Source organism: Paramacrobiotus metropolitanus, unplaced genomic scaffold (genome assembly GCF_019649055.1).
Source record: "Paramacrobiotus metropolitanus isolate TYO unplaced genomic scaffold, Prichtersi_v1.0 Parri_scaffold0000041, whole genome shotgun sequence".
In the NCBI taxonomy this organism is placed as follows: domain Eukaryota; kingdom Metazoa; phylum Tardigrada; class Eutardigrada; order Parachela; family Macrobiotidae; genus Paramacrobiotus; species Paramacrobiotus metropolitanus.
The window spans coordinates 517,520-541,711 of record NW_026570261.1 but is presented as its reverse complement, the minus strand read 5'-3'; the positions used below and the strand labels follow the sequence as shown (position 1 = coordinate 541,711).

The 24,192-nt window shown below is 45.0% G+C and overlaps 2 protein-coding genes and 1 pseudogene across 3 annotated transcripts; 1 reads left to right on the top strand and 2 right to left on the bottom strand.

Moving 5' to 3' along the window:
- The first annotated feature begins 9,668 nt into the window (after window positions 1-9,668).
- On the top strand, window positions 9,669-11,527 carry LOC129590708 (protein split ends-like). Its single transcript, XM_055486060.1, has 2 exons — window positions 9,669-10,605; window positions 10,766-11,527. Exons 1-2 carry the CDS (start codon window positions 9,798-9,800, stop codon window positions 11,488-11,490), a joined length of 1,533 nt encoding a protein of 510 aa, XP_055342035.1. The 5' UTR covers window positions 9,669-9,797; the 3' UTR covers window positions 11,491-11,527.
- A 49-nt stretch (window positions 11,528-11,576) lies between these two features.
- On the bottom strand, window positions 11,577-12,672 carry LOC129590652 (uncharacterized; annotated as a pseudogene).
- Window positions 12,673-12,921: 249 nt separating this feature from the next.
- On the bottom strand, window positions 12,922-14,544 carry LOC129590679 (translation initiation factor IF-2-like). 2 transcript variants are annotated; one of them, XM_055486030.1, is made up of 6 exons: window positions 14,233-14,544; window positions 14,073-14,170; window positions 13,916-13,984; window positions 13,764-13,856; window positions 13,591-13,704; window positions 12,922-13,530 (listed from the first exon to the last, which is right to left on the bottom strand). In XM_055486030.1, the coding sequence occupies exons 2-6, from the start codon at window positions 14,167-14,169 to the stop codon at window positions 13,046-13,048; spliced, it is 858 nt and encodes a 285-aa protein (XP_055342005.1). In that variant the 5' UTR covers window position 14,170; window positions 14,233-14,544; the 3' UTR covers window positions 12,922-13,045. The 2 variants fall into 2 exon arrangements, with proteins under 2 accessions (XP_055342005.1, XP_055342004.1); XM_055486029.1 differs by having other exon boundaries at window positions 14,073-14,539.
- Between the last annotated feature and the right edge of the window lie 9,648 nt (window positions 14,545-24,192).

The window sequence follows — 24,192 nt, the reverse complement described above, 5'->3', positions numbered from 1 at the left end:
TTCCACAACTGCAAAAAAATTTAGGAGACATCATAATACAAAGTGTGACAGAACAATTCACCAGGTCGCCATCGTTAAAGAGCGATGCGTTCTTGCCGGAATGCACGCCGTACAGGCTATCAGCACACTGAATTTCACTCCAAAACTCTTTCTCGATTTCGTCAATATCTATAAAACAATTTATGATAACAGTTTGGCAAAATATTAAGCAAGGGACAATATAAGTTACCGGTGTATTGTGATGAAACTAAATTGTTTTCTCCAGCAAATTTCCGAAGTTCAGAAACCGTAATCATTTTCTGTTTCACGCTTTCCACTTCGTACACTCCGGGGGTCACAAGCTCCCGAACAGTTTGCAGCAACGGCTCTCTGATTTTCTTGTTGCTTTGATTGGGAATTTCTGGCTTTTTCCACTCAGCAGGAGGTATAACCTAAATCAGACCAAATTATTACACCGTAAATCTAAAGAGCACTCCCAAAGCTTTCAACCTTTGCCAGTCCAACTAAATGCGCTCCTTTTGATTGCATGTAAAAAATATATCCTGGAAAATCACAGAATTCTTCTATAGAAGGGCGAAATGTCATGACCACTGGAGAACAAACGCTCCGGTTTCCATTTTCTCTTGATTTATCCAAATACAGTACTCGCCAGGTTCCGAAGTATACGGATTAACCTGTCAAAATAAATAAATATTTTAAATTATAAAATAACATTTAATCGGCAGGTGCTGATTTCGCAGATCGGATGAAAACGCAGAATTTCATGTTTTGAAATGGAAAGACTATAGAGCAAAAAACGTGTATAATTTACCGAAAAGTTTGTCGGGAAAGTTTTATATTTAGGGAAACATTAACGGAAATTTTTTTATATAAAAATGTATTTAAGGAAATTTAAAATTTACGGAAATTTAATTTTTTTCATTTCATTTTTTTGATCAATTTTTAACGTGCTGGGTTGCAGGTGTCCTCTAAGCCGCGCTCCCTGCGCTTCACCTGGAACATGAAGATGACCTCGGCGAAGAATCCGGAGGATATGACGCAGGAGATCAAGAAAGTGCTGGATATGAACAACTGCGACTGAGCAGAAGGAGAAATTCCTGCTGATATGCGTCCACGGCGACCCGAACACGGAGTCCCTCGCCCAGTGGGAGGTGGAGGTTTGTCCCTCGCCCAGTGGGAGGTGGAGGTGTGCAAACTCCCCCGGCTGCAGCTCAACGGGGTGCACTTCAAGCGCATCTCCGGCACGTATCTCGGCTTCAAGAACATCGCCTCCAAGATCATTAATGAAGTCTAATTATAAATGCGGGAAGAAGTTGCCATTCACGACTAAATTTGGACTAAATTGATGTTTTTCTTCTACGTGGCTTTCACTAACTCCGGACTGGGCGGATGTTACTAGATCTCCATTTAGTGATTTTTTTATTGTTCCTACGCGATGTCATATATCTTTACATTTTGTAGCTGATGATGCTGGGCGTTTTTATTGGGTGTTTTGATGGGAAAAATCGCCTTTTCATTTTTTTCCCTATTCATCGATAATTACTAATAATTTGACTGGAAGGTACTCTTTTTTCCCTAAATCGTGAATAGAAGCAGGAATCCACACAGTGATGACTAATGAAACTTTGTACATAGTATGCTCTACCACAAAAGTCTCCCGACACCACTGTTCGCACCTTTTTGTGTCTCACCGACTCTCACGCCACCATTTGGAAACATCATACTAATACGTGTATATAAAAATACCGTTAATCTTAATCGATGCTGAGCCTGTTTTAGATGGTACAGGGTTTTGTGCAGCGGGAAATAGGCGTTTTATTTTTAATAAGAATTACTGTGTATTTCTAATAAGTAACTTGATGCTCATTATTTGCGATATTTTACTGTATGCCGGATGTAACAGAAAATAACATTTTTATAAGTATTGTTCGCTGCGATTTTGTATCGTTGATTGGGCGAGAAACTGTTACAACTGTAAATTTTGTATTACCGTTGATCTTTTACTAGTAATCAAAATTTCAACAGGAGCAATCACTTAATGATATCAGATGACTCTGTAGTTCTGGAATGACTAAAAACATCCTCCGGACGAAGATTATTCATACGCATCTTGCTGTTGTTAAAAACCGTAAGTGTCGTGGACAAAATATTCTACGTTACTCCACGAGCCGTCTACGGCGGTTTTGGGTTTTTCTTTGCAGTGATGAGTACAGTACTCGTACGCAAGTACGAGTAATACATATAATTTTTACAACGGGTACGCACGGTTCTACTGCAATTTTGCCGTATACGGCAGCTAGACAGCATACTGTTTTGGGGGTTTGTGCATTGTACGGTAGTATAGTAACTATTGTATCGGACTATTGGTAAATATAGTATGGTAAGTTACCATTGGTAACTATTAAATAATGTATGTACAATAATATGTATGCACTGCATGCGCTCGCTTACTGCCCAGTGGCGAAGCGTACAGCATAACCATACAGCATAGTAATAATATTCGTTAGCCTGTACGAAAAAGTCCGGATTTTGCTTGGCACCACACTTTGCGCGTACGTCCTTGCCTACCTAAACGCGCAAATTCACTCACAATAATTTTATAGTAAGTATACCTTAACACCCTATTACTGATAATATTAATTACTGGCAGAACCACGGCGGTACCGCTGTTTTCGTTATTGAAGAAACTACAGCAAAACTACAATTACAATATAAGGATTATTGTGCTAACTCCGAGTTTACAAATCAGCTCAAGTGATCGTGATTCGCGATTAAATCGTGAACAGTGATATATTATGTACTTTCAAAGTTACACAACAGCTGTAACATCATCTAAACTTATTCTTTTCTTTTTGAAGTATAATTTCTTGCATCAAATGACCGGAAAGTCTCGATCTGCGGCTTTTTAAAAAAAAAAGCATTAAATTTCTCTGCCTGGCTGTTGTTGGATAATAACGCGGCAGCCGTGCCAGAATGCAATGCTCAATGCACTATAGTGCATTCTGGCGTTCACGTTTAGCTAAACGTTCAACCTAAAGTTAAAAATAACAGTAATGATTTTCACCGTTTTCTCAAAATGTAAATTGGAAGTGTTTTAAATAATTAGTGTCCATTACTGCATATATAATCAGTTAAGAGTACTGCTATTGCTATTTTCTGAATAGGATAGCTATTTCCTGAATAAGATAGGAATGCACGAATACTCCTAGATTTACCACTTTGCCACCGTTTATGGCATTTCCTGGCCGATTTATTTGTACTCGGACATAGTTCAAATTATAAATTGAAAAAGGAATCAGTAAAGTGCGAGCACTGAAAAAACATACAAAATATTCTTGCAAAGGCTGTTGCTTTCAAACGCCAAACAATTCCCCGATTCCAAGCACAGCCATTCTGCTCAGGTTGTTCACATCCACTCGTCTCAGATCAGTTCCTGTCCATGTTCTCGGTGTTCCATCTGCGTGAAATCCGCTATACCTGTTATAAACAATACTGTTTTCTTGGCTGTCTGACCTTTACTCCTCCTTCCGCACTTTATTTTCTGTACGTACTCGTATTGTACGTTATCGTTATTTGGTAAAATTTAAGTTCTTTACTCGAAGCGCAAACATGGTACTTATTTAACTTTTTCTTGTGAAGCGCCGGTATATCGTTTTCCGGTTCAGAGGGCGATTCGGCAACAATAGTACTTACGCAATGGCTTAAACTTCATAAAGGCCTATTGTATTTTTAGTCTAGACATTTTACGCAAGCGGCAGGGCGATTCGACAAACGGTGGAAAACGGGTGTTTCAGCAAACCATTATTTTACTTTAAATATTTTTTCACTCGTTACACTGTTACAGTACTTAACTAACACATATAGTAAACTTATGCGTTACTCGATCGACCTTTTCCATAACAAACAACTTCGGAAAACAGAATGAAAGATACGACTAGCGCTTTTATGAATAAGTTAGTGTTGCCATATAACTTCATAAAAACAGCTGAAAGACTTGAAACCCACTCGAATTCAGCTAAAGTGTGATTTAACTTATTACATGCAGATACATAAATGACAGATGCTGCGCTGTTAAAGTTAACTATTTGTCAAAAATAAGGTTTGCTCATTCGTCCCAAAGGGTTATCGAATCGCCCGGCGAAGAACAATGGACACGGAAACAGAGTTGCGCACCCGGATCCACTGTTGGATATGGATTTGCAAAAAGGCCCTACGTGCCCGTTTTCCCTCTTGACTAGGGTTGTCTGCTGTTAGAAAGCGACACGTGCCGCTATCTCCTTAACGACGTTCTTAACTAAGAAGAGTACAAAGTATCTAAATTAGTGCCGTGACGGCTCGGTTGAGGCTAACACCGGAAAAGTTTGTATTCCCGTTTTTGTTGGGCAAAATCTACCAAATTTCAAATAAACTTACACTGCCAAAAGCGCTCGAATGGTCTCCCATTCATGCGGATAGGCGAGCGTCTGCACCCAGCGAGCATGAACACGTTTGACCTTTAGATAAACTTCGTCCGCGGCAGGAGGGAAAAGATTATCCATAGCCCAGGTAAATTTGCTGGCCATGCTGTCCCAGTCTTGGCTGCAATCTAAAACCAGCTGCGGGATGGTGATTTGCAGTTTATCAAATTCAAGCACATCGAACTGGGACTCGGCTGTGAGAGGTTTCATCCACTTCATCTCATGGTCTGGCAGAAGCTTGAGGTTGGTTAACCGGGGATTAAAAAATATTAAGTGCAGAGCGTGGCCAAAGTTGTTGCTCAGTTTCCAGTTGTGTAGCGCGATGCGTTGGCTGCTGTTTCGATAGAATTTCAACCATCTTGTTGCGCCATGATTCGCGTAGAAGTTATCGTCCGCAGGTTTTGAAAAACCACTACCATAACCGAATATACCGGCTCTGGGAATATTGTAATCTTTAAGAATTAACATTGGCAATTTGATCTGCATGGCTTCCAACAAATTTGGCAAATAGTATATGTTGGCTACATCTTTCAGAACAGCCAGGCTTTTTGTTGTAAAGCTGATTGCACTACTCAACAGGAATGCTCCTTTGAAGCAATTGACGTTGTCGGATTTTGGTGGTGTAGTATATGTTTCCAAGCAGATTCTGATGTGCTCGGTTGCGCGACGGCTGCTCAGGAGTTGCTGCCACAAAACGCACACTCTGTGAAAACAGAGAAACCAAAAATTAGCCACTGTTTCTAGTGGCGTTTCAATATTGCATGCGCTCTTGGTTCCGATTTAACTGAAGCCTGCATGGAAAATTAGTTTTTGGAGTAAGGAGAATTAGTTGTTCACGAGCGGGAGATCTTCCGTTTACCAACAGGAACCCCTCTATCTACAGTCAGAATAGACATCCTTTACAGAATACACAGCCCGGTTCTATCACCTATTTCCCATTATCTCGCTTCGTGGCCGATTGATTGTTGATTCAGAATGCTTCAGCTTTTACGAGTACCTTATTTTCGTGAAAAGAAAAGCTTTGCTCTCTGTGCTCGAGTTTTTGATTTAAGCGACAGTCAAGTCGTAATGGTGCTTTGAAACTATTCCCGTTATACACTAAATACATATACTGTAGCGGCGTTTTCAAGTTAGACCACAGAGTTGGTTTGCCGGAAAAATGCACACTGATATACCACGCTGCACGGCAAAACTCACGATACTTCACCAGCGCAGAAATTCGGAGTTTTTTTGGGCAACATTCATATTTCGGAGTAAATAAACATTTTATAACTAATTAATAATATCTAAAAATTAAAAATCAGTTAAAAACTGTATTACAGAAGGATAAAAGTAATGCATACAAATTAGAGCGATGATTTGCCATGTTGGTTTGTTGTGGTTTTTGGGGTGCCCCTGCGGCGGGGGGGACGCTTTTTGTTTGACATTGGGACTGATGGAGAACATGTTTGCAGGTTGAGCGCAGAACGATTTTCGAGTTTTTAGGATAAAAAAATTTTGGTGGAGAAATAGCCTGAATTAAGTGAAAATTTGCTGTCTGCAAATCGGTAAACGTAAAATGCGATTTAAGCCGTGAAATTTGCCCGTGCAGCGTGGGTATATCAGTGTGCATTTTTCCGGTAAACCAACTCTGTGGTCTAACTTGATAACGCCGCTACAGTAATATGTCAGCAATAACAAGCAAGGCTAAGGCTATTTTGCCGCAGTTTTCTACAGTGTGTCAAAATAGCCTTTTGCTATTTTGCCGCACACTACGTTAAAATAGCCTTTAGCTATTTTGCCGTAGTATGGTAGGCAAAATAGCCATTTGCTATTTTGCCGCACACTGCGTTCAAACAGCCTTTTGCTATTTTGCCGCACTATGCTCGCAGCTAATTTTCCACAGTAATGGCCAGGGCACGGCCATCTAGAACTACATTTTCTACTAGATTTGAGCTATTGCCATAAGCCGACCATGACTTTTCTCGCTGGAATTCGTAAGCGCATTCTCGGGAGGGTTCATTTACAACTGGGACAGAAGATTGTGCATGGATCTGGTCGCGAGCGGACGGTTTGCACTGAGTGTATGTTTGCCATGAAGTGCATTCAACGAAAGGTCTGTGGTGTCCGCCAAGGAGTTCATGTCCTTCTTCCGACCGCCGAATCTTGCCATGAGCTTAGCCAACCAAGCTTCAACGGCCAGCCTTCCTCCTGTTCGGCCGCCGTTGATTCCTGGTCCCAGTCCGCCGCATTACCGGTAAGAGCCCCACTCACCTTGAACATGAATTCAGCATCCTCGTCGGTATCGATTCCTTTTTGTTGTCAGGGCAACTGGCGAAGTGGGTTGCCCATCCTTCCGCTTTCAGCATGTCACTATCGAACATAGAAAAATCCGTGTCCGACGGGTAGCCAGCAGAAGCGCTCGCCCGACCATCTGCGATTGGATGATGTTTTGTCGATTCCGGTCAGTGCCGGCCCGGTCGCTTCGCTCATCCTTCTGCCCGAGCCGGTGCTCTACGTCGGCGTCGGCTCGGTCGCCCCACCAATTGTTACGAGAAACAGCACGCCTGGCGTGCCCGCGGTCATGGTCCCCCGACACGCTTTCTGCTGTATCCGGTGTGCTAATTTTAGCACCTCTTCTCTCTTCTCACCTCCCGTTTATGGCTAAACAGGTTGTGTCGGCGGCGCGATCGCACTTTGGTCACTCCCACCGACTGCGATTCTCTACGTCTCGCCAAGGTCGGGCCCACCTATATCGGCGGCGACGGTCTTCCTTGATATCGGTCGTTGTGGCTATGACTGTCGTTATCCGGTTGCGACAGCCTTCCGATCGATCTTGTTGATCCTGTGTCCGATCCCGCATTTGCACTGGAAGTGGTTGCCGCAGCGTCTGTGTTGGTCGGCGTGGTACGTTTTCCGGTTGCCGCACTATCCGTTCGGGTCGGCGGGCTACATCGTCGGGTTGTTCCGCAACCGCGGCCGATCACTGTTCCCCAACAGCTGGCCGCTGTGCCGGGCCGAGCTGTAATCCGGTCAAGGCAAACTGTTTTCCCGTATTGACGGGTTTTTGCAACGTCATGTCGGGAAGATGCACCAGAATTGCCAGCTGATATTTCGAGCCAACCCGCTGTCCGAAAAATTCCACCAGGCACCGGTTGGACCGGGTTGGGCAGCTCTTCACCGGGAGAGCTGGGAGGTGCCACCCGGGCTGGTATGATGGTATCCGAAACCGGCCCGCGATGCCATGTCGGACGGATCGAAGTCGTCGCCCGGTTGTTTGCAATGTCACCTAGAATCCTAATGTCCGTCGGGCCGTTCCGCGGGTCGGATCCTCCGCCCGGATGAATTTGCCCCGCGCAAAGTCCAGCAGAGTCCGAAGTCGAGCGATACCATTCGGTCACAGATTTTTCCTACCTGCCCAGGTCTTCTCGTTAATCGTCCTGCCGGTATCCTCGGCGGTCAGATCGGTGTCGTCGCTGAGTCAGTAGTACTGCTCTCACGTAGCATTCGGGCCGCGGAGGCGTACTCTTAACCTTTGGCTCTGGTTGGTCGGAGATACCCGGCTTTTCCGGTAGGTTTTCGACGTTTGCGTCGGCCGCCTACGATGGTATTCGGGTTACCTTTCCTTTTGTGGGGTCGGTTCCCAGGTCGTTTTGACTTCCGTCCTTTTTTTGGGCCGGTTGACCGGGTCCAAACAGCCTTCAGTATGGCCAGTTGCTAGTCGGTAAAGGTTTTACCGAAATTCATGGAGTCGATAATTCTTCGTCGATCCTCCTGGGATTCCGCGTCTTCTTTCTCTACCTGAGTTAAGTTAGTTTGGGCTTCTACCATCTTCTGACCGTCCGTCATCATACTGAACGGTTCGACTCGGCCCATCGGTGCACCTTTCCGTAAGGTGACAGCCTTGTTGGTGTGGTTAGCCATCATGACGGTAAATGTCTTTCCGTCGTGCTTCGTTGCACCATCCATCATATCTACTCCGTAAGGTGTGGTGTGCGATTCGCCTAGGTATATGAGCTCTTGCGTAGGAGGTATTTCTAGGACGACATTGATAGGTACATCTAGGGCGACATTGATTTCGGTTATCATTCGAGGCAGGATCTTAACTTTCCGTTGCGCCTTTACTCCTGTGGACTCGAAGATGGTCAACGTCGAGAGCTCTTTGGGCTTCGGTTGAACCGGCCATGTCTTGGCGATTCTCATTGGGATTTCCCAAACAACTTGTTCGTTGTCGATGTCCGGTTCGTAAACGTCCTTTTTAGTGCATGTGGCCAGGTCTTACGCCTTTTTAAAGAATCTTTGGTTCATGCGTTGTGTTCTGGATATTAACCATGCCGTGTCCGTCGAGGGTCGGATGTCGATCCTCATCTCAATAGGTCGGATAGGATGTATTTTCCGCCTTAGATTCACGAAGGTCCATTGGCTTCCCAATCCGTACCTTAATGAAACACGTCGAATAAGCTGGAAGCGATACCCGTTCACTGTCAATGAACACAACCTGTCGGTCTCGCGGGTTGAAACTTATGGTTTCCTCCAACTTCAGATGGTAGACTGTCTTCTCGGCTACTTGGATTTAGCAATCCGAACCTTCTGTGGGTGCGGTTGCTCCCTCGGTCAAGTTGGCCGAGGGCAGTTGTTCGGTTGGCGGTGGTTGGTCGACGGTTGTGGTCGATCGCAAATGGTTTCCTTCGTCAGATCTGCATGCCTCCGTCCCCGGGGCTGCAGGTTGTTCCTGTCCGGTTTGTTCCGATTTCCGTACGGACGATAGATCGAAGCGCTTTTGTTAGTCAATCATCGAAGGTCGGTTCTTCGTCTTCTGATGATTCATTGACCGAGTCGTTTTTCCGGGTTTCATCAGGCCGGCAATGTCGGACTGACGGGTCGAATTCTTCGTCGTCGTCTTCCTCAGATTTTTCTGGATCTTCTGAGTGTTGTTACATCGAGCATCAGCGACTTACACCGAAGCGAGAAAAAGGCGTACCAAGTCCCAATTGGCTGGGCTTCGATGTAAGTCGCTTTTTGCTCGATGTCTGTCGGTGGGCGTCGACGAAAACCGTTACCAACATGGGCGTACCTTGTAACGGGTCTAAGCGACGCCCAGGTACTTACAAACTTCGCGTTTCCGCGATTTTGATTCGTGGGTGATCATTTTGACTTAGATCGAGGCTGCCCACCACCAATAAAAAAATTCGAAACCATGTGGTACGGCTGCAGTACTTGAACAGTTCAAACACTTATAAGTTTTCCGTTTTATAGAAAAATTTTTGGCATTCATTTTGAAATCTGCTAATTGATTCTGAATTAGGATCTAATGCATTTATTTGTTTTTGTTGTTTGGGATCACTGTTGTTGAAACCGGCCATGAGCGGACAGGATCTGATCGAACCTGCAGGCCCGAGCAGTGGCATAATACCTTCCGTCTTTATTCTGTCAGCTGCAGCAGATTTACCTGCGCAGGGTTCCCTGCTCTCCGCTGGGAAGCCAGCTGATACTGAAGCCAACAAGACTACCAGTAATTTCCAAGCGGCCATCCGTTCCACAGTGGCTAAGCAGTACCCCGTAAACAATGCGTATCGGAAGCCTAAAGGGAAGAAACGGCCTAATGCTGATGACGACCAGAGTAAAGACAAGCCATCCCGCAGGCCGCAGCCACCAAACGAAGATACGCTTAAGAAGCTACGAAATGTTGTGGAGGTTAATCCATACAGCCATAGCGTGAAAGATAGCCATGACGCTTGGTGCGAGGTTGTGCTGCTCAGTCGCGAGCGAATTAAAAACGACGCGGGCGAGTTAGTGGCAGATGCGAGTCCCGTTCTGTTCAAAGAAATTCAAAGCCTTAAGGCCTTGGTTCGTCGGAATTCAACAAAATTCAACGAACGTCATGTGCGAATCACTGGCACTGAAGAGGAATGGGAAGAATGGGATAAACTTATGGAGCAGATAAAAGAGTATTCTGAATGTGTACCACTTTCTACTCGGGATCCCGAAAAAGCAGCCAGGGAAGCCGGCCTTCAAGCACGAATCCGCGCTACTCAGTTGGGTATGAAAAGTGGAACAACTAAAGTGTTGTGGGACGGTGCCGACGAAGATCAGGCTCGGGAAGATCTGGAGTTTGATATGGGACTGACAGATCATCCAGATGAATTGGCCGGGAATCTTCGTTTTGACGGTACAAATACGCTTAATTATCTTTTCTCATTCAAAAAACTGTTAATTTATTCTACGGTCCTGTTGTATGCAGAAAGCAAACCGAAGATTTGCTAACAATTGGTTCTTGTTTAAAAGATAATAAAAAACAAAAAAATATGAATTGTCTTCATATTCTGTAGATGATGAGTTAGCAGATTTCAAGGAAGATGGCACAGTCGCGGTTGTTACGGCTAGCCGTACGAATGGGGTACCCCATAGCGGAGCGAGAGGAGAAACACCTGTTGCAGAAGATGGAGTGGCACCAATTACGGAAAAGCAAACAGCGGCTACCCGCGACACCCGGCTACCCGGAGGACGGTCAAGCGTATCAGAACCTGCATCTCCTGCGAGTGAGGACGAGGCCTCTACTGCTCGCAACGATGTCACTAAGAAAGTTGCAAACAACACCCTCGTGGCGAAAAAACTGTCCAAGCCAGACGAAGCTGCAGCAGCAAGAAAAATCCATCGAAAACAAATAACTGAAAAGTTGCGTCAAGAGCGAATAGTGACCAGTCGGCAACAAATCGTTCAGACATTTACAAGCTTGAATAAAACTGTGGCTCGGATGGAGCATGGTGACTCTGAAGAGCGTCGGTTTGAACGTGAAGAGCGCATCAAGGACAGGGAAGCTGAACGGGAATCGCGACAGGAAGACCGCGCACTCCAGTGGAAATTGGCGCAGCAGGAGGCGGAGATCAAAGAAAGAGACCGCCAGGAGCGCATCATGAAAGAAGAAGAAGACCGAACTGAACGCAAGGAAAGTCGAGATCAACAGTTTCAACTGCAGAAACTCGAAATTGAGGGCCGCAATAAACAGCAAGAAAGAATGCTAGATATGATGGAAAAGTTTGTCACTAAGAATTAATTACTTTGCAGTGCTTCTACCTGCATTATACGATCTAACACTGGCTACCCAGTTGTCTGTAGGGAAGCCTACATCTTTTAATAAATTTAAAAGCGCAAGTATGTTTCTAAAGACGGGGGCTGAAGGCCAAATTTTCGAAACACAAGCTCAAAGCCGTACATGCAAGTCAAACAGTTTGCCAGAATTGCTGAGACCAAATATGCTTTTGCAGATTGCTGCCAAAACAGTTTTTGATTTTCACGGTAATTACCAAATGCAAACTGTGTGCATATTCGTTGGAAACCTAATTCCACGATCAACCGGCATCTTGACATAGCGAGGTTAAAGGCAACCTCCGCTTCGCTAATGTCGCCGCCTTTGTATGGGCTCTGAACTTATGCACTTATGCTGTACCCTTTGTCCCCAAAAATACAGTAATCTTTTCCCCAAAACAGATTCCGCAGACGTAATCGTTGTCGTAATTTCGATGCTCCGAGCATGTACATATCGTGCCGCCGTCCCTCGCAAGGGCCATACATATTTACAATTAAACCATCCGGTGCAACCAAACTCTGAAATTTGATAACGTGTCCGCGGTAATGTCCAGAATAATACTCTCTCTGTAATCTTCCAGGGCGACAAATGGCACGCGCAGTTCCGTCCACAAATGCCCAACAATTATCTAGATAATAACAGAAAATCTGGCTAGCCAGACGAGCAGGCATCCCTGCTTACCGTTAGCAAAAAATGATTACCATATCTTCCGCCTGACGCTCGATTAACAGCTGCTGCATATGCCGCGATGTTACCAGCGCCCAGCCAAGGCTGTCCAAGAGATCGCAACAAATGGCCGTGTCTTTCATAAAGGAAATTTATTGTCGCATTAAATATTCTTGATAGCTGCGTTGCTTCCCTTCCAAGTAGATCAGCACAGTCACGCCAGCGATTTGGATAGGCAAGGCGACGCAGAACAACAGCAAGTGCAAATTCTCCAGATACTTGGCAGCGATTATCGCAGCTTATTGTGTCCGGCATTCGAAGACACTGACACAGGCGCTGAAAATCCTCATAGGATTTTACCCGGAAAAAGTGCTGCAAACGATCGCGCGGCATAGTTTTCAAGTCCAGTTCATGGCGTACATAAAACTTTTCTAGTTCCCTGTCTAGCTCATCCGCAAAATACAGAGCGGCAGCATAAACCATAGAACGCACCGCGCTCTTCTTAAATTTCTTTCGCTTTTTTATAACAACTTTTCTGTCACGAAACTGCATCCTGGCTACCCAGGGAAACATGCAGACGGCTACCCGTCCGAGACAGACTCAACAAAATTTTATTTTAGTTCGGTTTGCACTGCAAAAATTTAAGAAGTTTTCGACAGGTGTGAATAAAACTGCGCTCTTTCGCTATAAAACTGGGCTGGCAGTTACGTTCATTCTGCAGTGAATCGTTTATTGTGCTTTGGTAGATGCCATCAGAACCAGTTTACTATTCTTTCGTAACAAAACAATTTAACAAATTCATTTTTTGTAATTCTGTACAAAAGCGAAGAGCAAATAGATATCAAAAACGAAAGAATCAAACAACCTCCATCAAATTTCTGTGAAACATCAAGGCAAATGCAAAAACGAAGCGTCGGCTACCCGACGGCGCAGGCTTCCCTGCGGTCGCTACTTCTGGTTGCGCATAGTGCGCACCGCTTCGTCCCATTCTTCCGCTTTGCGCAGATCCTCGCGTGCGCGCTCCGTTTCCACGCGATTGTCCTCGCGCTGCCAGCGGGCATCCATCCTCGGCGGCACGAGTCTGCTGCAAGTTGATATCTTCCTGTCGACGGCGCAGATCTCGAGCAGCACGTTCTTCGTCACGAGCACGGCGCGCAGCGTCGTCTTCAATAGCGCGCGCTTGGCGGATACGACGCTGCTCCGCGTTTTTCATCTGCAGGAATTCCTGGAAACCGCGCGAGCGCTCCCCATCCCGACGAGTAGGGCGACGACGAAATCCTCCTACGCGCGGTGCATTTCCACCGTACCCAGCTGGCAGCCCAGCACGTTGCATGTTGTTATCTAAATGTGTCAAAAAAATATAAAAATTTAATTTTAGAACGCCTTTATTTGTTTTCTTACTCTGTTCGTTGCCACCAATGCGAGCGTTTCCTGCTGGGTAGCCAGCACCTGCTGGGAAGCCAGCACCAGCTGGGTTGCCAGCTCTTTCAGGCACGTCAACATGCTCGTCCAGTTCTGAAATGTAAAACCTCACACACAGTGTTTTGCAATTTCAGTTAAAGCAGTATTCTCACCGTTTAATGGTTCTCCACTGTCCGGACCTGCTGGGTAGCCAGCACTTTCACCTGGATTCCCAGCAAAGAAATTTGCCGGAAGAAGAACTCCGTCTGCGATATATTAATTATTTGTAGTCAGCAGTGTTGAAGTATGTAGTATGCAGACTCACCGTTTACTGATTTAACGGCAGTTTCGGCCGAACTGCGAGCATTTTGGATGGTCAAAACACTGCCAAGCGCTGCAATGCAATTGTTGCAGTTTATACTAGTGCTAATAAAATAAACAAAAAACCAAAAACTGCAGTCGAAATCTTCCGCACATCTAACCTGTCTCGATTTTCTTGAGACCTTCCAGCAATTCTTGCTGCATGCCTTCCTCCGGTGCCAGCACGCTGAAGCTGGAGGAGCGGGAAAGATCCGCCATGCTGGAAGCGCGACTAAGCATAAGGGGACGAGGGAGAAGATTGGGTTTGACAACCATTATTACCTTCAGGATTAACTGAACTTAACCGAGTTACACTTAGTCACACAGATAGGTCAATGTCAGAAGTTCACAGTTCTGGACTACACAGATAGAAAGATCGATTCAAATTTAACAACTAAAAAAAATCAAAATATGATATTCTAGAACCTAGAAATCAAAATAGCAACTGTCAAATATCAGCAGCCCGCTTGTATCTGCGACACGACTGCTGCGCACGTATCTGTTACTCATCTTTCTTCTAGGACTAAGAGAAAAAAACTGAAATATGTTCCCACCAGTGATAACGGATACACGAGTGGAAATAAATAGCATATCTGAGAGCACCGTGAATTCTGCAATAAATCAGCCTTTATTTGCCGTTTACTGCCATGATCAACGCAACACAACAAGTGCAAACTTAATGAGAAAAATAATTTAAGCTTAATGACATGCAATAATTAAGTTTTTCTTCATGTGGGCAAAATTTGCTAATCAGGTGCTACAAATTCAGGTGCAAAATTACTAATTAGGTGCAAAATTTGCTAATTAATTAGGTGCTAAATGTCCTAATAAGGCGTAAATGATTCTAGTTATAACTGTTCATCAAAGTTTTGCTTAATTAGTAATTAATAATTAAGTTAATTAAACCATATTCTCTCAACACTTAATTACGGACTACAGCGTAATTTCATACAGTTTAATGCAGCACGGAATCATCGCGAACATTTATAAGCAGCTCAGGATAACTTTAACGAGTTGATGTGCGGTCGTGAATGTGGCCACGAATTATAAAACCGAGCTCAACAGCTCGGTTTTATAATTCAGCAACCGATTCTCCATCTGACCAATGCGCGCAGCGTTATCAGTGAATCTGTCTGACTCACAAATCAGTGCGTGAGTTGGAGCGCACTCGAGCGTTTTGACCTAGATACAATCTGACTCATCTGAATCCCAATACGTGGTAAATTTGACAGTTGCTAATATGATTCTAGAACCACGGGGAACTATTTACGTTCTCAGTTTGAACTGAACGCACGTGCTCCGGCATGTAAGTATGTGCAGCCGTTTGCGCATGCAGTCCGCTTAACACAGACTGACTTACACACAAGCTGTGCAAAAGGGCGCGGTTTTGCCTACTTTGTATGTAAGTGCTCGCTGAAAAACCGTGTAAGTAAGTCCCCGAAGCGCCTATGCGCATTTGGTACACTGCTGCATGTTGCTGCATTAACAAAGGTTTCTGTAATTGATTCTGAGCAGCTCACTTTGCTTTAGTTCTGTATCGCACAGGAGCAATACGTAAGAAAGAGAAACAGCGAAAAATTTGTAAAAAAATTAAGAAAATTGCTAATTGAAAATGTACGTGCTGACTGGAATAGTTAAAGCGAAGAAAGTGAAGAATGTGAAGAAAGTGAAGAAAGTGAAGAAAGTGAAAGAAGTGAAGAAAGTGAAAAAAGTGAAAAAAATAAAAAAAAGTGTGGAAATGAAAGAAAGGAAAGCGAAGAAAGTGCAGTTTCGAATTGACCGATCAAAATGCCGCTCGCCATAGAGCGGCTGGGGTAAAAAGGCAGTTACTTTCATTTTGATCGTTCTATTCGAAACTTCACTTTCCTTTCTTCGTTTTGTTCACTTTTTTCATTTTCTTCACTTTTTTCATTTTATTACTTTTGTCACTTTCTTCACTTCCTTCACTTCCTTCACTTCTTCGCTTCTTTCCCTTTCTTCGCTTCACCTATTTCAATTAATACGTACTTTTATTAATTAATTTTTTTAATTTTTTCGCTGTTTCTCTTTCTTACGTATTGGCTGATGCTCCTGTGCGATATGTAGTGTAACTAAAGCAAAGTGAGTTGCTCAGAATGAGTTAATTACAGAAACCTTGGTTAATGCAGCAACATGCAGCAGTGCATAAACATCTTGCAAAAGTGCAACACGTAAGAGTACGTGCACTAACAGAAACAATAACATTTTAAAATTCTGAAATTTTTGCAAAAAGTTAATTTTCACACTATATTATTCTTGACATGGAAGAAGTCGACGACGGAATAGAGTTCACTTCCAGTTTCCGTTCCTTGGATGAAATACTTACCTGTCGGAATTAAATTCCTGATGCCATTCAAAAGTTTGCGACGAGTTTCACTCACGATGGCTCGGTATTTAATTTACAGGCAGCCATTCTCATGCCCGTATATTATAGACCTTGTTTATTATTCTTTTTATTATAGGAATTTTTTATTACTTGCTGTAAATCGTCAGACCGCTGTCAGAGGCGTACGACTGCGCCTGGTGCGTACGATCCACACTGGACGTACTTGCACCATTGCTTGCCGTTATCGCCTCTCTCGCTGTACGTACGTGTGCTGCTGCACTGCACTCATCCGCTGAAGCGGATATACGCAGCGCATACACTGAGCCACACTTGCTCTCTCGTTCCTCTCTCGCAGTATGACTCAGCGTTCATACGCTCGCGTTGGATAGAGTCCAGTCTGCGCATCATCACACAGCTGATGGCACACAGCACGTGCTTGCCGCCAGTTGCTTCTTTCACGCCAACAGACGCTCAAGAACCTTCCTGGCATCAACTTGCTAGATTTAGCCATCAGTGCTTTGTTCTTGCTTTCCTGCTATTACGCAGCATTGTTCCCACTTTATTGGTACAATAAAGCTCACTCGTGATCTCCTCGTGCTTGTCTGTTACATGGTAGCAGCATCTTTTCTGGTTTTCCTTCCTACGGAACCTTTGAGGAGACGGTGAAGGCTTGAATCGCGGAGAACTCGTGAGGAACCTGAAAGTCACTGTCAGATAGATTGTTGAAGCAATCTCTGCCTTGACTTTGATCGGATTGATCGCATCGTCTTACAGCTGAGGAATAACGAGGATCACTGAAGTGATTCTTGCCCAGCTGGTGAGCACAGTTTTCTTTGTCTCTTCCACATTGAAGAGCATCCCAACAGTACGGACGTTTTCTCCCAACTGACGGATCAGACTCGAACGAGAGTCTGCAGCGCGAACGGAGTAATCCAATAATACGGGGACCATCGGTTTGAACACCGACCCGCAACTTTAACCGCGGATTTTCACTCGGAAGCGACGGATTTCCGACCTCGGACGGAGGAAACCGACCGGAACCGACACCGACACCGACACTGGTAAAGTCACGGTTATAGGTCGATTTTAGCCGAAACTAGGTCGGCATTTCATCTTCTAACGGTAGAAAACGATTTCTATCCGTAAAATTTAACTTTTTAACGGTTAAAAAGTAATTTCTGACGGAGAAACCGACTCGGAATTTTGCTTTTGGTCGAGAACCGACCTGCTAGGTCAACGAACCTGTCTAGACAGTTAGACAAAGGCTAACCGACAACAGGTCGGAAATTCTCTTACTTTTGATTTCTAACGGTCTTTCGACCACCAGAAAATTTTCTTAATTAATAAAAATAATTTCTAACGGTTAAAAACTTAAAAATCCGACTAGATAAACCTTCTAGCCGACCAAAAATAATTTGTTTTTCTCGCGGAACCACATCTGCTAACATAGCAGATCGTCAACCACGTTCTGCGACCACCGGAGCCAACAGAAGCCCCAACCCGCGTTACATGGAACCGGCCGCTAATTACATGGTACAGATCACACCATTAACCACGACCGGCTATGAAGATTACCCCGGCCAACCGACTCCGGAGCATAGACCGAGAGGATTACGCTAACATGGCGCTGAATACGTTGCTGCGTGTTCATCGCCATGTTTGCCTGGCACCCGTGGCCGACTTTGGGACCGGGTAACCGAGCAGCCTTCACCAGTGTAAACAGCGGATATCCCTCGGCCGAGCCGCCAACAGCGCAGGAAAACTCGGATTTGACTACATGTACTTGAGCCGACCACAAAGGTCGACTTTGTACTTCGCCCATAACTTGGAGACATAACGGATATTGCCGCATTAGCCGACCACAAAGGACGGTTGTGCAAGCCGATTCCATAGACCAGTTTCGGCAAAGCGGAAGCCGGATTTGCAACAATGCAGACCGTCGAATCATGATTAGCCACCCTAGTCGACCACACAGATCGACTAGGCACACGGCAACCGACCACAAGAAGTCGACCAGGAAGAATGGACGGAAGCTAGTAGTAGTCATGTGGCAACTTAACCGGATTCTCCGTTTGAACCCAGATCTACAGGAACTCAACTAGGACCCTGTACCCGGAGTCCAACCGCAGTCTCCCCCGGACGATATCGGGTAAACCAGCCGATTCACCGGTGACCACGACTACGCGCGTCTCGAACGTGCTGCCATTCCCTGAAGAGGAACAGCGACGGTGATTTGGCCGCCACTCCAACGACTCCGCCGCGACCTGCTTCCCCATGTCTTCAATGGAACATCCTAGGCAGACCGAGTTAGAATACTCGACCTGCACCCCTTCAACCAACCCCGTTGACGATGACCATCTGCCCGCAACAGTACCGGCCAGTCGGCCTTCGTCAGCGGCAAAGAAAAATTTCCTCGTGGACGTGAGTTTTCTACCCCCAACAGAAGCGGCTAGGCGTCTCAGGTTCGCGACAAAACGAAATGGAAGAATCGGATCTGATGACCTCAGGGATTTGCACGTGCATGAAGTTTAAACCAAAGAGCTGGCTTGTCAACCGGGGCCACAAAGACCTTTAGCGTTGTGAGCCAGCGCGATTGCATGATGAAACGCCAGTCACCCGGCCAGATGCCAAGGAAACTCCTACCTCGCAGGACTTGGCGGCCCAGAGGCAAGTCATTCGGATAAACAAGCCAACAGTAGCTCGGATCCGACTCAGAGTTCATGTCAGAGAGAAGTCGACTCGACAAGTGCCGACTGGCCCCACAATGGGCGTAACGGTACAAGTTGTCTAGGTCGACCATCAAGCGGAAGGCATAACCGACCCCGGACGGAAGTCGGAAGTCACCAGATGGAGGTCGGAAGTATACGACAACAGGTCGGAAAAATCCATCAGAAGTAGAAAATCGACCTCCCAGCCGAAGAACTTTGCCTTTTCGACGGATGAACACACAGTTCATCCGATTCGAAGAAGTCGGAAATCAGCCGACCTCGGAACTTCGATACGGATAGCCGACCTCAAATGAAGGTCGGAAGTAACCGAACAGAAGTCGGAAGGATACGACAACAAGTCGGCAAAGGCATTTGAAAGTCGAGAATCGACCTCCTAACGGAAAAACTTAGCCTTTGGGCGGATGAGCACACAGTTCACCCGACCTCCCGAAGTCGACCATAACCGACTACAAGTCGGAAGTCGGAACTCCAGTTAACATGACGGAAGAAGATCGGCAGCTGTCCGCGGTGGACGAATTCGACCTGAAGGAACTTGTTTAGCCCCACACGGGCATGTTATTGCAGGTTAACCCTAGTCGACCACCAACGGATAGGATGACCGACCTTGACTACAGGTCGGATGGGATAGCCAACCTCGCAGAAGTCGACTTGACACTCCCGTTGAAGAAACCCATTATTTCCGATCGGACCTTCGAGCCAGTTCGATTCGGATTACTCTAAGCCAGGCTCGTGGTAGCAGATTGAACGGTTGTAACCGACCACATTTGAACGGAACTGCTGTACATGACGACCACAAAGGCCGCATGACTTATATACAGCTTTTTCCGACCTGGACTTTCGAAATTCGGAACATAGCCGAATCACCCTAGCCGCCGGTCGACTTGCCGGTAGGCCGACCTTGGTCAAACCGACCTCGGTCATATTCCCCATTCAGAGAGGATGCTTCTGCATTTGCATCTGCAACAGTGCCTCTCTATCCCCAACGGATGGATACGAGTCGGAAGTAAGTGTTTAACCGTGCTTATCCGACCTTGGTGAATGTAACCGGTTACGACGGGTAACCCGGGAACCAATGCCCCGTACCCAACTTACCGGATGAAAGTGGACAGGAGACCCCGTGGAGACTCAACTGCCCCGTGGACGTCATCCTAGTCGGAATAGGACCCCCGGACAGATTTTTGCTTTTTTTTTAGCATTTCTCCTAACAAACGGAATTGTATTTTTCTAATTCGATCTCTTTAACAGATCTGTTTTGTAACCCCTTTTGCTCACTGGAATTGTGATTAAACTTTATTTACTTTCTTTCGCGCTGCATAAACTTTCATTACATTTTCACATTGTTCTCCGATGCCAACAGAAGCAAGAAGCCAGCCAACAGATGCATCACCGGTCCAACGAAACGCCCGAGCGGCTTCCGGATTTCTCGGCCGTGAGTGGCTTCCACTCATGGGTTCGGAAGTGAAGAAGGGACGGTCGACCAGACACCGGACTCCCACTGCCAGAGGACGCGTACCGGCGACCCCACATGGGTCCGACCGGAGAGTTGTGCGGTACTGGTGCGGTACCGAGTCGGAGCATCCTTCGCAGGAGCTCGGATTCCCGCCCAAAGGCATGTCAGAGGCGTACGACTGCGCCTGGTGCGTACGGTCCACACTGGACGTACTTGCACCATTGCTTGCCGTTATCGCCTCTCTCGCTGTACGTACGTGTGCTGCTGCACTGCACTCATCCGCTGAAGCGGATATACGCAGCGCATACACTGAGCCACAGTCTTGCTCTCTCGTTCCTCTCTCGCAGTATGACTCAGCGTTCATACGCTCGCGTTGGATAGAGTCCAGTCTGCGCATCATCACACAGCTGATGGCACACAGCACGTGCTTGCCGCCAGTTGCTTCTTTCACGCCAACAGACGCTCAAGAACCTTCCTGGCATCAACTTGCTAGATTTAGCCATCAGTGCTTTGTTCTTGCTTTCCTGCTATTACGCAGCATTGTTCCCACTTTATTGGTACAATAAAGCTCACTCGTGATCTCCTCGTGCTTGTCTGTTACACCGCTTTGCGAATTTTTTCTTGAATAGGCAGTGTTCGCGTACCTACGTAGTAACTAGTATGTACCAGCCGGCTCTAACATTCTGCACTGCTTATTAATTGTAAGGCATCTTAAATCGTGTTCAATCGTTAACAGATTCAAAATTCTGGACAGTTGAAAACAAGTAATATCGTAATTTACTAATAATCTCTTCCGAATTTCTTTTAAATACTAGCATTTCCCCAAAGAGATCAATGCACTTGGCAATCACATTCTTTGCAAGGTGCCATTTAACAAACAGGTGGTAGGCCTCTGGGAGGTTGCTCTTATTTTGAGGTATACGAAAACTGATAGCGCAGAATTCTTTTGTTAGCCCGTAACGAATACCTTGTTGTCTGTTATTAGCTTTGAAAAAGTTTGCACCAAAACATCTGTTGCTGGATTTTTTATGGATGTCGTTATAAAATCGTTATTAAATGACCGCTACCCCCTTCCACTGACCATGGCGAGCACCGCCCGCTTAACTCGATGCTATTACTGGCACATAAAATGGCAACTGTTTTAGCATTTTTATATCCGCAAGAAAAAGTTACTACACTGGAAAAGTAAGAAAAAGAAAACGACATATTTTATAATTTATTCCAAAAGCGCCCGAACTTGCCGAAACAGGGCTTTATATCCTTGAAGTGCCGGTATCTGGTGTAAGTACTTTACCTGTTGAAATAATATTCTGTCCATTCGCAAAACTAGTTATAAATTATAATCATAAAAGTATGCAAAAAATGCGGCTGATATGTACGGATCGTTATGTATAATGAAGTAAGTGAACAAAGTGAAGGAAGTGAAGGAAGTGAAGGAAGTGAAGTAAGAGAAGAAAAGAAGCGTTGAAATAGTCACCATACAAACAACAAACATACCGTTAACAAACAATAAACACTACGTAAACAAGTATTTATTAGAACATTAATAACTCAGAATCACAGCAACATCAGATGCAGATACTGTGTGGTTATTTACTTAATAATTTATTATGACTCACTATAAATGACCACAAATACTATTATTAAATAATGATAATAACTAATACTTATAATATCTAATAATAATGATAATGATAATGCCAACACACAATCCCCGTCTGCTTTAAGCCGAGACATCCAGAACGCTGTTGATCGCTGCGGTGACAAACATGTCGCGCCATAAATTTTTCCCCTCCCTTTTTCACCCCCCTTTTTTTTGGTTTACCAACAGAACATTTTTCATTTTTTTGAGTTTATCACTTTTTTATTTTTGTTTTTTTTGTTTAAGCTTTAAAGTAACAAGTGAAACAGTTGTTTAGCATTTTCCGAAAGAAGCCACAGCACTGCAATACTTCAATCGATATTGTATTTACGATTTTTGGTTTTCTGTTTTTCTCTTGTTTTCAGTTGACGAATAATAGGTGGAACTGTACACTAACACAAAAAAACCCGGATTTTTTGAATCACCACAGTTCTGCAAACAGGACACTGTATCAATCTATCTGAACAGTTATTGCAACAGGCCAGATGATTGCATGGTCGGAATACAACTTGGACATCATTGTCTAAACAGACCTTATATTGCACTTTCTCCAGCGGGTTATTTTCTTTTTTCCTAGCTGCGTACGCTTGAGATACCTTGTCACAGATCTGCGCTGATTCCTTTGCTTGCTTGGTCTGAACATCGTAGACAAACTGTTCTCCTTTTTGTGCTATGACAAATGGACAAATGGGCGACGCTCTGGCGTGCTCTTCCCATGCTCCATCGGTGGGAACCCATCTTTCAAGCTCTCGTCCACAGTGAAAGCACTGGACGCAATCACCGCTCCCGTTATAAAACCAACCGGCCTGTGCCATGACCCTGGGATGCTGAGCTTTTGATTCAGGCCACTCGGCAAATGTAGAAAAACGCGCCTTGTAATCCTGCATGTCTGGAAAGCGCACAGCGTAGCTGTAGGTCCCCGGAATAGCAACTGGCGCTGATGCCCACACCTCCACGACGTCTTCTCCTTCCGCAGTAATGGGTTCGGGTGTTTTCTTTGACATTGGACAGTTTGGAAACAGTAATTGATGATGCCGCCTTGGGCTTCGAATTCTACCCCATCCGGACATAATACCGTTACAATATGCGCACTGAACTTCATCCCCGGTTCCACGATAAAACATTCCGGCTAAGGCTAAGTACGTCGGTGGAAGTAAACTATTGTCCCAGTTGGTGTTTTTAAAGGTCTCCAGACGATGGATCACATTACGCATGTCCATTTTTGTTGTTTAATGACAAAGAAACTGATTCAATAAAAGCCTGTTTCTAAAACCGAAAACTAAATTTTGCTTGACCATCATCGTTTATATATAATCATCAATAAGGACGAAGTTTCCCAAGTCTCTGCCTTTTACACCTTTTAACAAGGTTTGCAGGGAAAAAAAAGGCGGAGCTAAACTACCGATTTTTCAACCAATCGCAACAGTCCTATGTTGAAAAAAACCTGACCAATAGAAACTACTGCTTTAATAAAAAGGCGGAGTTTAAGACCAATTTCTGGCAAATCACAATGCAACACTTTACAATCGCTGTAGTCGTGAGGATATAAAAGGCTGGCGGATAAACCTTGAAGTGTCAGTTGCTTTTGGGTTCTGTAAGAAAAATTGTTTGATTCTTGTTAGTCGCTTTTGCTTCCTTCACTTCCTTCACTTCCATCACTTCCATCACTTCCTTCACTTACACCCCGTTCACGCCAAGTTGGCGGTGTGCCATTTTAATTTTCTGCCGAATCGTGCAGCGCATGTTTTGCCAGTCTTTTTAAAGGTTATAGCGTAGTTTTCTTTTGCGCATTTATTGAACAAAAGCGTAATGGATTTGTGGTTGTGGTGCCGCGAGAAACGCCTTCCGAATTGAAGGCACCGATGAAACAAGTCATGGCAGTTCAAAAACACAATTTAATTCTGCCAGAAATGCAGGAACGACTTTAGGCGCTTGGAATTGAGGTCAGTTTCAGGACCCCCAAGAGAGTGCTTCAGGAAAAAAAAACTAAACGTTAACGGCTAGACCAAACCTGCAAGCCGCCTAGGGAGCAAAATCGTTTTTTCGCCAAAACAAAGCGCTTTTTGAAAAAAGGGAT

Excerpts from the sequence above, each read along its gene's own strand:
- LOC129590708 (XM_055486060.1), top strand. The coding sequence starts at position 9,798 with ATGAGCGGACAGGATCTGATCGAACCTGCAGGCCCGAGCAGTGGCATA. Across the intron at positions 10,606-10,765 it reads CGGGAATCTTCGTTTTGACG|ATGATGAGTTAGCAGATTTC; the intron begins GTACAAATACGC and ends CATATTCTGTAG.
- LOC129590679 (XM_055486029.1), bottom strand. The coding sequence starts at position 14,226 with ATGGTTGTCAAACCCAATCTTCTCCCTCGTCCCCTTATGCTTAGTCGC. Across the intron at positions 13,857-13,915 it reads TGCCGTTAAATCAGTAAACG|ACGGAGTTCTTCTTCCGGCA; the intron begins GTGAGTCTGCAT and ends AATATATCGCAG. Across the intron at positions 13,531-13,590 it reads CATTGGTGGCAACGAACAGA|ATAACAACATGCAACGTGCT; the intron begins GTAAGAAAACAA and ends TGACACATTTAG.